We start from the raw sequence: 13,155 nt of genomic DNA on the forward strand, positions 1-13,155 counted from the left end.
AAATCAAGCAAATCTAAATCTTTAAAATAGAAATTAAGCAGATCTTTATCTTTCAAATAAAAATTCAGCAGATTTTAATCCTTAAAATAAGAATTAAGCAGATCTTTATCTTTCAAATAAAAATTAAGCAAGCCGTAATCCTTAAAATAGAAATTAAGCAAATCTCAATCCTTAAAATAAAAATCAAGCAAATCTTAATTCTTGAAATAAAAATCAAGCAAAACTTAATTCTTGAAATAAAAATTAAAAGATCCGCTAATTTCAAAATGAAAACAGCGACGTCCTCTCCTTTATTACAACAACACAAATTTAGTAGTTTCAACGTTAAACGAAACCAGAGAAAAGTCGAACGCGCGGAAAAATAATTGGCGACTCGCCCTGTCCATGTCCGACGTACTCGCAATCCTATTCATTAGATTCCGCCTGCGCAGCGTCATTCTCGGTTCGTAAAAACGCAAGGCGCTTCGCAACCGGCAATCGAAAGGTAATAGCAGAGTGCGAAGCCGCGCTTAAATCGAATCGCGAGTGGATCAGACGTGGAAAGGATCGCCGCGCGGCTCGGAACCCACGGAGAAAGTAATGCTTTCTTGGCCACGTAGTCGAGCGCGTTTAATTGGCGATTAAGATTGATTCGAGCTTAAGAGAGCCGTGACCGTCGCGGCGAGGGGCGAGGGGCCAGGGGATATATATCGGGGAGAGCATTCATCTCGCGCTTTTATCCGGTGTTCCGGCTGTGTAGCTTCCGCTGGCCCCGCGATTTCTCAGCAAGACGCGCGCGTTCTCAGCTATGCCCCCGGATCGTTGGACCGCGACGCGAATGCGGAAATCGGCGGCTATGCGAGCGGGCCGCTCGCGAATCATCGCCGACGCACCGATAGAGTGGATTCCATTTTTTAGACGCTTTACAGAAAAATCATATTTTATGAAATAGCTATTTATTTCTTATCCAAGTATTATTATATTATCATTTTATTTATAAGCATTGTATTTTATTTATAGAATTTAACTGAAATTTTCTCGAATAAAATTTCTCTCGAAGAATTTATTCAAAGCGTGACACGAAAATAATTTTATTCGAAAAATTGGTGGATTAAAATTTTATTCGGACAATTTATTCCTAATACTATACGAAGAAATATGATTTGAAATATTTATCGTGTGAAATTTTCTTCGAACAGTGTCGACTCTGACCCAGCTTACGAATATACATTCTAAGAAGAATCTTTTTAAATATATATTGTTTTTCGTTTTTTAATTGCCCGAAGCACTGCGCGTCGCGGCGCTTCTTTCTCCGTTTTAAGTAAAAGAGGTTCGCATTCACGTAACCCACTCGCGTTTCTCACGCTTTTCGTTTTACTTTTCGGCGCTGTGCCATCGGCAGAGTTGCTCGGCCGCGACACGTGATCGGCCGCGCGTCCGCGCGACGGGACGCGACGCGACGCGGCAATTCAGCCGAAGTGAAACTCGGCGCGCGGCGGGTTTCCGGCCCGTGAAAGCGACCGTCCGCTCGTTATCGCGTTAGCGCGCGGGTTTTTTGGCGCGGCCGGCTTTTCCCGCCGGAAATATTCCGCGGAGATAAAACGACCGGTGCCGGAATGCCGCGCCGGCGACGCCGCAATAAATAATTGTCACCATCGGGAACGCTTTCGCGGAGATATTAATGCGCGAGCGCGCGCGCGCTGCCGGACGTTAAGCGTTTTCGTCGGCTTCGCGCCGCGATAAATTCTTGCGGAAAACGATCGCGAGTAAACTGCGGATTTTATGGATTTACGGCGTGAACGAACGCGCGAAATACGAATGGCCGCCGTAAGGATGCCGGCGCACCGTGTTCCAGCGTTTCGAGCTTGTTCGAAGTTATTCGGGAGATAATCGAGAGGAATTCAACGTTATAATATTATATACGTATAATAGCGTTTATATGTAATAGTAATATAATATGATAATTAATACATAATATAAGAAACGCTATATAATAGAGCGTTTGACGAAAGTTCGAACCTTTCACGCTGATAAATCCTTATAGAAACTCCGACTTACTATTATTTTATGGAAGCCATGGCTTGGTTCCTCAAGAAAAATTTTGTTTCTTTTTCGAGAAAATTCTCGCACGAGGACTAATGCTAATTGTTAACCCTTTGCAGTCAAGCTATCTTAACCCTCTTAGTGCCGGAGGGCCGATATATCGGCCCGTGCTGCAGTGGCGAAAAGTGCTTATACTTATACCTTTGTTATTTATGTAATTTCCAATGAATTTAGAAAAATTGGCATCACTGCGTTATTCTCGATTTCGTCCTTAATACACTGCTTTTTGAATTATGTAAATATTGCTTTTCGTTTGATTTTTATGAGCCTTTTCCCAAACCCTAGTACAACCGTAAAATTAGGTTTTTCCTTCCGGCATTAAGAGGGTTAATATACTTATGGATAGGAAAAATTTAAATGTGCTAGAAAAATAGATGGGTAAATACTGTCCTTAATAGGACCAGCTAATTTTTGTCTTTTCTATTACCTTTATTTACTTCCGTTTCTAGATTTTGATAACAAAAGAATTCCATTTGCTTTGGAAGAAATGAATAATATATTTATTAGATCTCGAGTGGCATTTTTAACACGAGTCTGACTCGTTATTATAGTGCAAGGGGTTAAACCAACTGCAACATCGTGATTATAGTAAATTCTCTCATATTGTCTCTTAGCTTGAACGCAAAGAGTGGACGATTTCGGAAGAGGAGATGCGATATTTAAGGCTCGTGGATTATTATTATTATAGTTGCTGGAAATCGGTACCTATAAAAAACGAGTTGCAAGGCTCGAACAATCGTATTTCCTCTTCCTAAATTGTCTATTTCTGTGTGCAAGCTGGCGGACAATTAAAGAGAGTTTATTGTAGTCAGATTTTTTCAAGGTTATGTCAGACTTTGTCATGGTGTCCGGAAGATCGCATGGTGTTAATTGATGGAAAACTTTAAATGCATAAAGAAAGGAGAAAATGAAATGGAAATATTCAATTAACCAGTTAGCTATTCCGTTAAAGATGGGAATATACTAATGAAATCATGCGATATTATAGGAAAAATAATATGTGAAATTCGTCCAGGTGTATCAATACATGCGTGGCGAGATATTGATCTATTTCGAACGGATTTGAAATAATCAAAATATTATTTTCAAGTGTCAAATGATTTCGCGTGATTTCATTAGTTATGATCCTGTTTTGAACACTTTGCCGACCCGTTACTCGGCCGTAAACATTGTTACACTCCAATGAACAATACTTACGTGATCTATTTTACTTTATTTTATATTTTACCATTTTTATTTTATTGATTTTATTCATCGCGAAATTTAAGAGATTATATAATAATGTGCGAGCTTGCAGTAGTACAACTTTGACCCCTATAGTAGATAACAAATTATTGGTTAGTCTATGAAAAGCCGATTTATAGACAACCGATCGGTAAAGTGTTAATATAATGGCTAACCGGTTAATTAAATATTTCATTTTCTCTTTCCTTTACGTATTTAAAATTTGCGACAACAGCTGTTTTTCACCGTAAAGCGCGTAATAATTTCAGAAAATGAATACTAATCAAATAAATAAAATTACAAAAAGAAATGCGCGGTAATATTGCTTCTAAATATAAATGTTATAACATTCGTGTCATTTCGCATCACAACGAACGTCAATTGAGAACAATTTCTACCGACCTATATTTCTATTTTATATTTCTTATCGCATGTTTTATACTTCTTATTGCATCTTCTGCATACAAAATCTAGCATCGCGACTCACAAAACAACCGTTTCAACATTTTCCGAACTCTAAACAAATTCGACGACGTTACTATTATCTATCTCCACGATACAACAATTTTAACCCCCCGCACTATAATATAACTCGTAACATCAATTTCATACAGGATCTACTAAAGACGAATATTATTCATTTATTTTGGATCGAAATCAAATTTATTTCTTCTGTCATCAAAGTCTAGAAACAAACGTGCATAAAGACAATGAAAGAAACAAGAATTGTCTGGCACTACTCGGGAAAATATTAACGGAAAACAGGTGCTAGTCAATGCAGCGTGGAATGTAATTGTGGCGCAAGGGGCTAAACCTTTGCACTAAAAGCCATTTTAACTAGAAATCCAAAATAACTTTTCTGACTTGCAGCCTCTCTATTGCATGCGACAAAGTGCATTTTACGCATATGTAATTAATTCTTGATTAATTTGGAACGTGATAGGAAAGTTGTAGCGGTGCCTCAGAGTCGCCGCTCGAGTACAAAGGGTTAACCAACGCTTCGCTCGATCTCAAAGGGTAGATAAACACGCCGCACCGCGTCGATAAAAATCGAAGGTCGCGTGAAACGAGACCTGAAACGAACGACACTGTCTCATGATACAGAAACTTTTATTACAAATCTTTGATACAAAAAGAAACTCTACCTCGCTCGGGTGTCTTAACTTAAGTTAGGTACAAGTGTTTCTCCGTCGCCGCGTGTCGCTTCCGCTGCGGCGGACGCTTACTTTTACGCGTCGGTAGACTCGCGCGCGCGAACATCGCCCCGACAAGGCCGACACCGGTGTTTTCTTTGGAACAGCAATACATAGACAACTAGCGCAAAACGTTTACAATAAAGCGCGGCTATTATACAGAAAGCACAACCCTCCGGCAAGATTTTACGGACACCGAGCGGTCGGACAGGATAGCCGGAAACCGGAAGCTGGGTGGAACTCCTCCGCGGGGAAGGGGTGTCCCTCGAGCTGCGGATGGAAGGCTGCATCGGTGAACGCATCCAACCTGTACGACGCCTAGTTAGAAGGCTGCCACCTCGAAAGACACGTGAACGCGGCGCGTTGCCGGAAAGACGATCAGCGAAATGGAGAGAAAAGCCAATTACGCGACCCGACACGTTGACACTGTCACTCGTCAACGAATCGGAGCCGCGAAAGCACTCCCGCTGGTTGTCCGTCCGGCAACGCGCAGTTGAAAGACGTATTCCCAGCCTAGACGACCTAGATTTTCGATCGGCGTATACTATAGTCAACGGTCGTTCCCCGCGAGCGCCAGGAAGCAAGAGGACGCCAGGTTGTCCCAGAAGTCGTTCCCGCGAGTGGCTACGGGGATTCCCCCGAAGCGGAAGCGGACTCGTGGGACAACCTGTGGGAGCCATCAGAGATCCAAGGAGCGCGCGCAGCTGGTCGACGAAGGACCGTCCGATCATCTGTTTGGCCGACCGAGTCAACGATGGTGCGAGTAGTAATCGCCGCCGCCGTCTCCGGACAGCTCGTAGCCGCCGCCACCACCTCCGCCGCCGCCGCCGTAGCTACCATGATCGTCGTAAATGGGTACCGGGACTGGCACCTTGACCGGCACCGGCACCTCCTTCTCGACCGGGTAAGGTACTTCCTTCTCAACGATGTAGGGTTTGTCTACGGGCACTTTGACCGGGTAGGGGACGGGTTTGGGGACCGCGACGGGCACCGGCTTGTGGACGTGGTAGGGTTGTGGCACCGGCACCTTGACGTGCACCGGGTACGGTTTCTCGACCGGGATCGGGTACGGTTTGTCTACGGGAACCTTGACCTCGTAGGGCACCGGCTTGTCGACCGGCACCGGGTACGGCTTCTCGACGGTGACCGGGTATGGTTTGGGCACCGTGACCGGGTAAGGCTTGTCCACCGGGACCTTGACCTCGTACGGGACCGGCTTCTCGACCGGGTACGGCTGCGGCACTGGAACTTTGACCTTCACCGGGAACGGCACGTGCTTCTCGACGGTGTACGGCTGCGGTACCGGCACCTTCACCGGGACCGGGACGTGCTTCTCGACGGTGTACGGCTGCGGTACCAGCACCTTTACCTCGTACGGCTTGTCCACCGGCACCTTGACTTCGTACGGAACCTTCTTCTCCACGGTGTACGGTTGCGGCACATGCACCGGCACCTTCACGTACACCTTCACCGGGTACGGGACGTGCTTCTCGACGGTGTACGGCTGCGGCACGTTCACCTTCACCTCGTAAGGGACGTGCTTCTCCACCAGGTAGGGCACATGCTTCGTCACCTCGTACGGCACCGGGACCTTCTTCACCACCGTCACCGTCTTCACGTGCTCGTGGTGACCGTAGCTGTCACCACCGCCGCCGCCGCCGCCGCCACCACCGTAACCGCCGCCACCGCCATAACCGCCGCCACCGCCATAGTCGCCGCCACCGCCTCCGCCCAAGTCGCCGTAGCTACCGTGAAGGCCTCTCTTCTCGGTCTTCTTCTGAGGCTGATCCGCCGAGGTGGACTCCTTTTCCGAGGATTTCGATTCCTCTGCACAGCTGCACAGCGCGGCCAGTGCCACCAGGACGATGGCGACCTGTGGAAAACGTGCGGATTTGTTAGTGGTCTTTTAATCGGTAATCAGGACTTTAATCCTTTGGCTACGGCAAACTTTGCCACGCGCCGGGCGTACGGTACGGTACGGTACGAATTCAATCGCGACGTTCACTGGGTACGCGGCCAAGTTTTTCGTTAGACATGCATCTCTGAGGAAGTATATTAAAATATTCGAAATATTGAAGTTGATATTGTTGACATTGTTGAAGTTGGCGAGTAGTTGACATTGAGGTACCGAATGCTACGAAGTAGAAGTCGTTTCTTGTTCTCTAAATTTTACATATGTAAATTACATATGTATTGATTGTAAAAGTGGTCTAAGTCCAATTTCTTTTTGACATTATTATGGTGTTATGAAACAATGTAGGAGAAATAATACATTTATTTTACACGAAATGAAATGAGAGAATTGTGTTTCGATAAAAACGAAATAAGGAAAAACAATTTAAAAACGGGGAGAAGGTAAAATTGTGGAAATAATATAATAACTGTAATGTATAAAATGGAAATACTGTATTAAGGGTGAATATGAAATAGAATAAAAATATAAAATATAAATATATAAAATGGAATAGTCTGGAAAGATATTTCCAATTTCCAGTTAAAACGGTTCCAACTGCAAAAGGTTAGATGATTTTAATAACTCACTAATTATGAAAATGGTGCAAGTTCAGTTAAAGTTTGCAAAATATTATTTCAATTAAATTTGTCTAAAAGAAATTTGTAAAAACAAATTACGCATTGATAAATTAGTAGAAGCATAGTTGGACTTCAAATAATTAATTTATCTTTTAGAATTGACTAATATGCTAACCTTAAATTAATTAAGTCTACATATTGAATAAATAACTCATAAATGTATTTTTATAATATGAATAATCGTGAAGCAGAAAATTATTGACCTGTCAATATGACAGGTTCCGTAGGCTTTCTGTTAACACTTTTACTGATCGGTCAATTCGGCCGTAAACATTTCGATATTATCATAACATTAGCTGTAAACAATATTTATTTTTTTCATTACGAAAGGTATCTAATAATTGAAACATTATACAATAACACCTCAATAATAGATGGCAAATCATTGGTTACCATGACAATCGATTCACAAGCTAACTTTCGAGGTAAACATTTATGGACTTCCGGTTGGTTAATTGTTAAGGAAAATGATTGCTTTAGTTAATGTGTAGATTTAGCACCGTTATTAAAAGTTTTATTAAAGCCGGCATTGGCTATCTTTGAACCCCTGACGATGCTAGCGGAAAACGCTTGCGGAAAATAATTTAGGAAAATAATTTCACCAGGAAAAAATTAATTTTAGCAGGTTTTACAAGTAAAATCCGTAAGACGTTGTAAAGGCCTCGAAGCTCATATTAGAAAATTAGAAAAAGTAAAGACGTAGAGAAAGTATCTTTATTAAATCTTTTGTAATCCTTTATATATCCTTGCACTACGATCTCTCTCACAATAACGTTAATTAACACTTGCCTGTCACTAATAAATTACAATCCTTGTGTCGATGTTTAAATATTGACCATAGAAACTTAGACTGTTTGTTTTGATGTCAAAAATGTATAAACAATTTATATATTGAGGATCTTTATACGAAATAAACACTGCCTGCATCAAATGCATTAATTGAATCAGTTCGATACGGAAACTGCACTACTCTTCTCAATAATATTAATCAGTTAAACGTAATGTAACAATATTTATAAATTCTTCGAATATATCATTAGTAATTTCTTTTCGAAATACACATTTTTGTTATCGATGTATAATATCCACTGTTTTAATAATTAATAATTTCAGTCAATTAAATTCAATTAGATCAAATGGTAAGGCTAAGTTCTTATAGCCTTCTGATGTTTTCACTATTTTCTGATTCGCCTTTATTATTTTTCTCACAAAATCGTGACGCTATTTATATTATATACTACACTCGATTCGAGATGAAGTTGATTTTTAGGAGGTTTCGGTATTTCCAATATAATATTACTAATATAATATTGCCAATATAATATTACTAATATAATATTGCCAATATGGTATTACTAATATAATGATACCAACATAATATTGCTAATATAATATTGTCAATATAGTATTACTAACATAATATTATCAATATAATAATAATAGTCAACTTTATAGTTGTCTAGAAAGTTATATTATATAATAGAAATAACGCACAGAATTCACTTATTTCACTCAGAATTCTCAATTACTATTAAAAATGTGAATAAATCAATGTACGACAACGTGAACATGAAACTAAAAAATCACCACTGTTTAAATTACAGATCTCTAAAAAAATATTGCAAAAGCAAAATAAACCGCTCCAACTAACCCCGGTCAGTTTTTCCAAAAACCTTGCAAAAGTGACTCGCCATTAAACAGCTACCTTTATACATTTGCAGTACAAATCAACAAGAAAAATTACGAAATAGTAATAACAACACGAAGAAAATTCAACTGCATCGTTACTCCATTTTTATACAATTATCACAGAGAATTTTGATCTCGTACGAAGATCCTCATCGTACCAAACCAATAAAAATAAAATTTTCCATCCCCGTGGATTTTCAAAGATGAAGAAGAAACGGAACACCTTGGGAATAGCCAAACTAAATAACACTTTGACGAAAGAAATAAAACAGCAGAATAAATGACAGGCGTGATCCTGAGAAATCATTTTACAGAAGAGAAAGACTATCAATGGCCGACTATAAGTTCATCTATAGTCTATATATCTAGACTATACTATCGTTTATAGTTTATACATCTAGACTATACTATCGTTGATAGTTTATACATCTAGACTATACTATCGTTTATAGTCTATACATTTTGACTATAATGTGGTAAGTCCGCACTGGGCACGCAGAGTCACTCGACTACGATCGCCTGATCGGATCGCGCGTTGGAATCGCGAACACGGAACCGCCGCGGGCGTTTTCGCGCCGGCCGATTTCAGGGAAACCAATTTCACCGGAAGTCGCTCGATCCGGATCGATCGCGGTGACACCGACCACGGATCTCGCCGTCGCCGCCGCCGTCGGAACGGTTACCGAAAGCGAGAGGAACCCGCCCCGCCAAGTATTGTTGCTCGCTTACCTTAATATTCATCGTTGAGTTCGCGTATCGTTTTGCGGTGGCGTATAACCACTAACTGAACCGCTTCGTTTTCTAGAGTGAGCCTTATATACTCCGCGGCATAATGGCTCCGTACTTTCGCTGCACCTCATCCGTCCCGTAATACACTTGTGCGTCTCGTTTTGCATTCGCAAAAACGTGCTCGCGCGAACACCACCTGGATCTCCGAGCGCACGTTCACAGGTGCCCCACGTAGGTAGAGGCGCGCCACACAGCACCGCCGGAAAATTGTTCTATCCGCCGCGTCGCGTTCTAATCTAACGCGTACGATCGCGATCCTCTGTGGAAATTGTTTCGTTGGATGCGCTCCGGATGAAGGCAGCTTCGTATTAACCAAACGAGCGCGGAACGTACAAGTGGCTACCGAAAGTATTTGGATATTGGTATAACTTTTATGCCATATTTTTCTATAAATATATATATATATATATTGAAAGGATGTTAAAAGGATCTTTTATGGATATTAAAGTATTGTATATGACGAAATACAACTTTAAAACTTAAATACAACTTACTTTTGTTTTCGTATAAAATATAGTATGATAAAATAATGAAATTGATTATAAAAGGACGATTATAACTTTTGAACTGAAGAAAACTGAGTTCAAAAGTTATAGAAATAACTGTTACTTCTTCTTTTAACTTATACTTCTATTGTTTGACAATATACTTGGAGAAGTTTGAGGCTTTTAAAATTATTGTTTATTTATGAACGATGTCGTTTTATATCTCGATTTTATGATTCGTTTATGGTATATGCTTTCTCTATGATCGAATTCACTTTATGGAGCTAAATATAGTATATTATATGAAATATAATATATTAACTATAGTATATTAAATATAGTTTATTAAATATAGTATATTAAATATATTATATTAAATATGGTATATCAAAATAGAATACATAAATGTGAAAATATAACAAACTTTCAGTTTAGTATTTATATTAAATATTTTAATGTTACCTAAATAATTGAAGAAATATTTAAAAAATTGAATACTCTCGCCACATTATAGATAAAATAATGAAATTGATTATGAACTGAATGAGGTTGAGTTTAAATGTTATAAAAATAACTTTCTTTTTTAATTTTTGTTAATTATTTTATACTTGTATTGATTAATAATATATTTTAAGAAGTTTGAGGCTTTTAAAATTGTTGTTTATGCTTTCTTTATGATTTAATTCACTTTGTGGGGCTAAACAGTTATGTATAAGACACTAGTAAGTATAATTTATTATCTTAATTTGTTACTTATAATTATATTTAATTAGAATACATTTTTCTAACCTTTCGCTGATATTGTTTTATAATATGAAAAAAATCAATCGAAAATGCAATCCAATTTTAAAAATGTCTTCAGATGCATTGGGAAATTGCGATAACAAATTGTATTTAAAAGTATCTTATACGTGATTGTTCATCCTCATAAAGTGATTTCGGTTATACAAAATGCAATAAAAAGAATACACACTATAAACAAATCTTAACATCTTGTAAAATAGAGATATAAAACTACGTCGATCCTAAATAAATAATAATTACAAAACTTTCATGCTAGTTAAAGTGTACTGGTAAACAATGGATATATAATACTAGTAATAAAAATTTAAATATAGTTTAAAAAAATTTTTAAATTAAACTAGTAATAAATGTTATTTTTATGACTTTTGAACTTAATTTTATACATCGTCCGAATATTATGTGGCATAAAACTTCGATATTTTATATCTATATTTTTTTCAATTGTTTAGGTAACGTTTTTTGCCAGATCGAGGATTTGTTATATTTTAATATTTATATGTTAACTTTTAATATACCGTAAAGGATTGTTTCCTATCATTATGTATATTTATTTAAATGTATAGCGTAGAGGTCAAGATAAGTGTCCGAATAATTCTCATAGTATGTAACTGTATCTATTTATCACCGATCCGACTAATATTTGAATTAGTTATTCGAGCTATTCAACGACGCGGAAATCGCGGATGGCCGCGCCGTGTTACGTTTCTGTGCTGCTAGAACAAGAATTTTATGCATTCATGAGAAAAATTAATAAGAGTAGTAGAGTAGGTCACTGCGGTGTGACCAATTGTTATCTGATTAATTACATCTGGTTTGTTTTCGGGCATAATTAACTTAATACATATTTATCGAGTAAAACCTGTTTAATTTCTATATTCTCTTGTTTTATTTATTTTTTTCAATTTGGATTTTATTAATTTAATTTTAATGCTATTTTAATCTTACTACTATTTCTATTTTAAAATATCGTTCAACTATTTATTTTCTTAAAAAAATCTTCGATCATTCAATTACATACTTACTTTCTTAAGAAATTCTCGATCGTTTAATTACTTACTTTCTTAAGAAATTCTCGATTGTTTAACTATAATTTTAAATAAAAAATTCTCAACTGTTCATTCTCAATTTTAAAATTTATGTTTATCATCAAACGTTATTTTTGCAGTCGCATTTACAATAATTTATAGTTTTCAACATACGCAGTGTTGACGCTTCGACGATAGAAATGATGAAAAACCGTATTTAAAAATAGACTTTTGTCGTTGAATAATCGCGTACACGTAGTCTCGTTAGAATTCTCCAGGATCTACGATCGTTTCTCTAGAGTATAGCGCCGAGATCGACGGGTAATGGCACACAAGAAATTACGATTTCAAACCATCGACGATCAGCTGGATAAAAGTGAAAATGAAATCGCCAATCCGTGCGCCGCAAGATGTTGCAGATCGCTTCCTCGTGATCATGAGAACGATGCTAACCCTCTCCTGCCGAAGACGACGGCCGCCAGTGATCGAAGGCTGAGAGCTTATGCTGCATCGTTCACACGTAAGTCCTGTTTACTCATTTTCTAATTTTAGTTACACACACGCTTTCTATGCTATCTTATAACTCTGCATGCACGGCAGCTTTTCAGCATCCTTAATTGTTTTTTTTTCATTTGTTAGAAAGTTTCTGTTGTTTCAATTTAAAAATAAATGAAAAATTAAATGAACATTTCTAATGTGAAGAAGAATGCAATTTTTGAAGGATTTCATAGTGATTTCGGATATTGTTTAATGTAACGTATATGCGTTATATTATATTTTAAATACTATTGCATGTAATGTACATGATGTTTGCATTATATTATATTTTAAAAACTGTTTCCTGTGATGTATGTGATATGCATTATATTATATATTAAAGACTGCTTCATGTAATATATGTGGGATTCCCCTATCGCGAGTCTTCCGAACGGATATCTCGTTTGAAGAATCACACGCTGTAATAAATAAAGGAATAGATATATTTAGACTAGTAACAGCACAAACGACGTTTAACCCTTTCGGTACGAGCACTCTGTCCACCGTGACACTCTCGTTGTACGAGGCCCTGCGCCAAAAATTGCCGCCGCACACGACCAGTCCTCCTTTATAAGAAGATATTTCCTAAGCGTTAAATAAAAACTGTGCTTAATAAAAGGACATTTTTTAACAAAAGTGTTGCTTGTAACTTAAGAGATATTCAGAGGTACTTATATAAAATATTAAGATTTATTTATATAAAATTCTGTTATTTATACCGGTCGTCGCACGTGC

At 38.2% G+C, this 13,155-nt stretch overlaps 1 protein-coding gene across 1 annotated transcript; it reads right to left on the reverse strand.

Moving 5' to 3' along the window:
- Positions 1–4,451: 4,451 nt before the first annotated feature.
- Vajk4 (chitin-binding protein vajk4) lies at positions 4,452–9,710 on the reverse strand. Its single transcript, XM_078196475.1, has 2 exons — positions 9,510–9,710; positions 4,452–6,372 (listed from the first exon to the last, which is right to left on the reverse strand). The coding sequence occupies exons 1-2, from the start codon at positions 9,519–9,521 to the stop codon at positions 5,248–5,250; spliced, it is 1,137 nt and encodes a 378-aa protein (XP_078052601.1). The 5' UTR covers positions 9,522–9,710; the 3' UTR covers positions 4,452–5,247.
- Positions 9,711–13,155: the final 3,445 nt, after the last annotated feature.

This window comes from Augochlora pura, chromosome 1 (genome assembly GCF_028453695.1).
Source record: "Augochlora pura isolate Apur16 chromosome 1, APUR_v2.2.1, whole genome shotgun sequence".
NCBI classification, from domain to species: Eukaryota; Metazoa; Arthropoda; class Insecta; order Hymenoptera; family Halictidae; genus Augochlora; species Augochlora pura.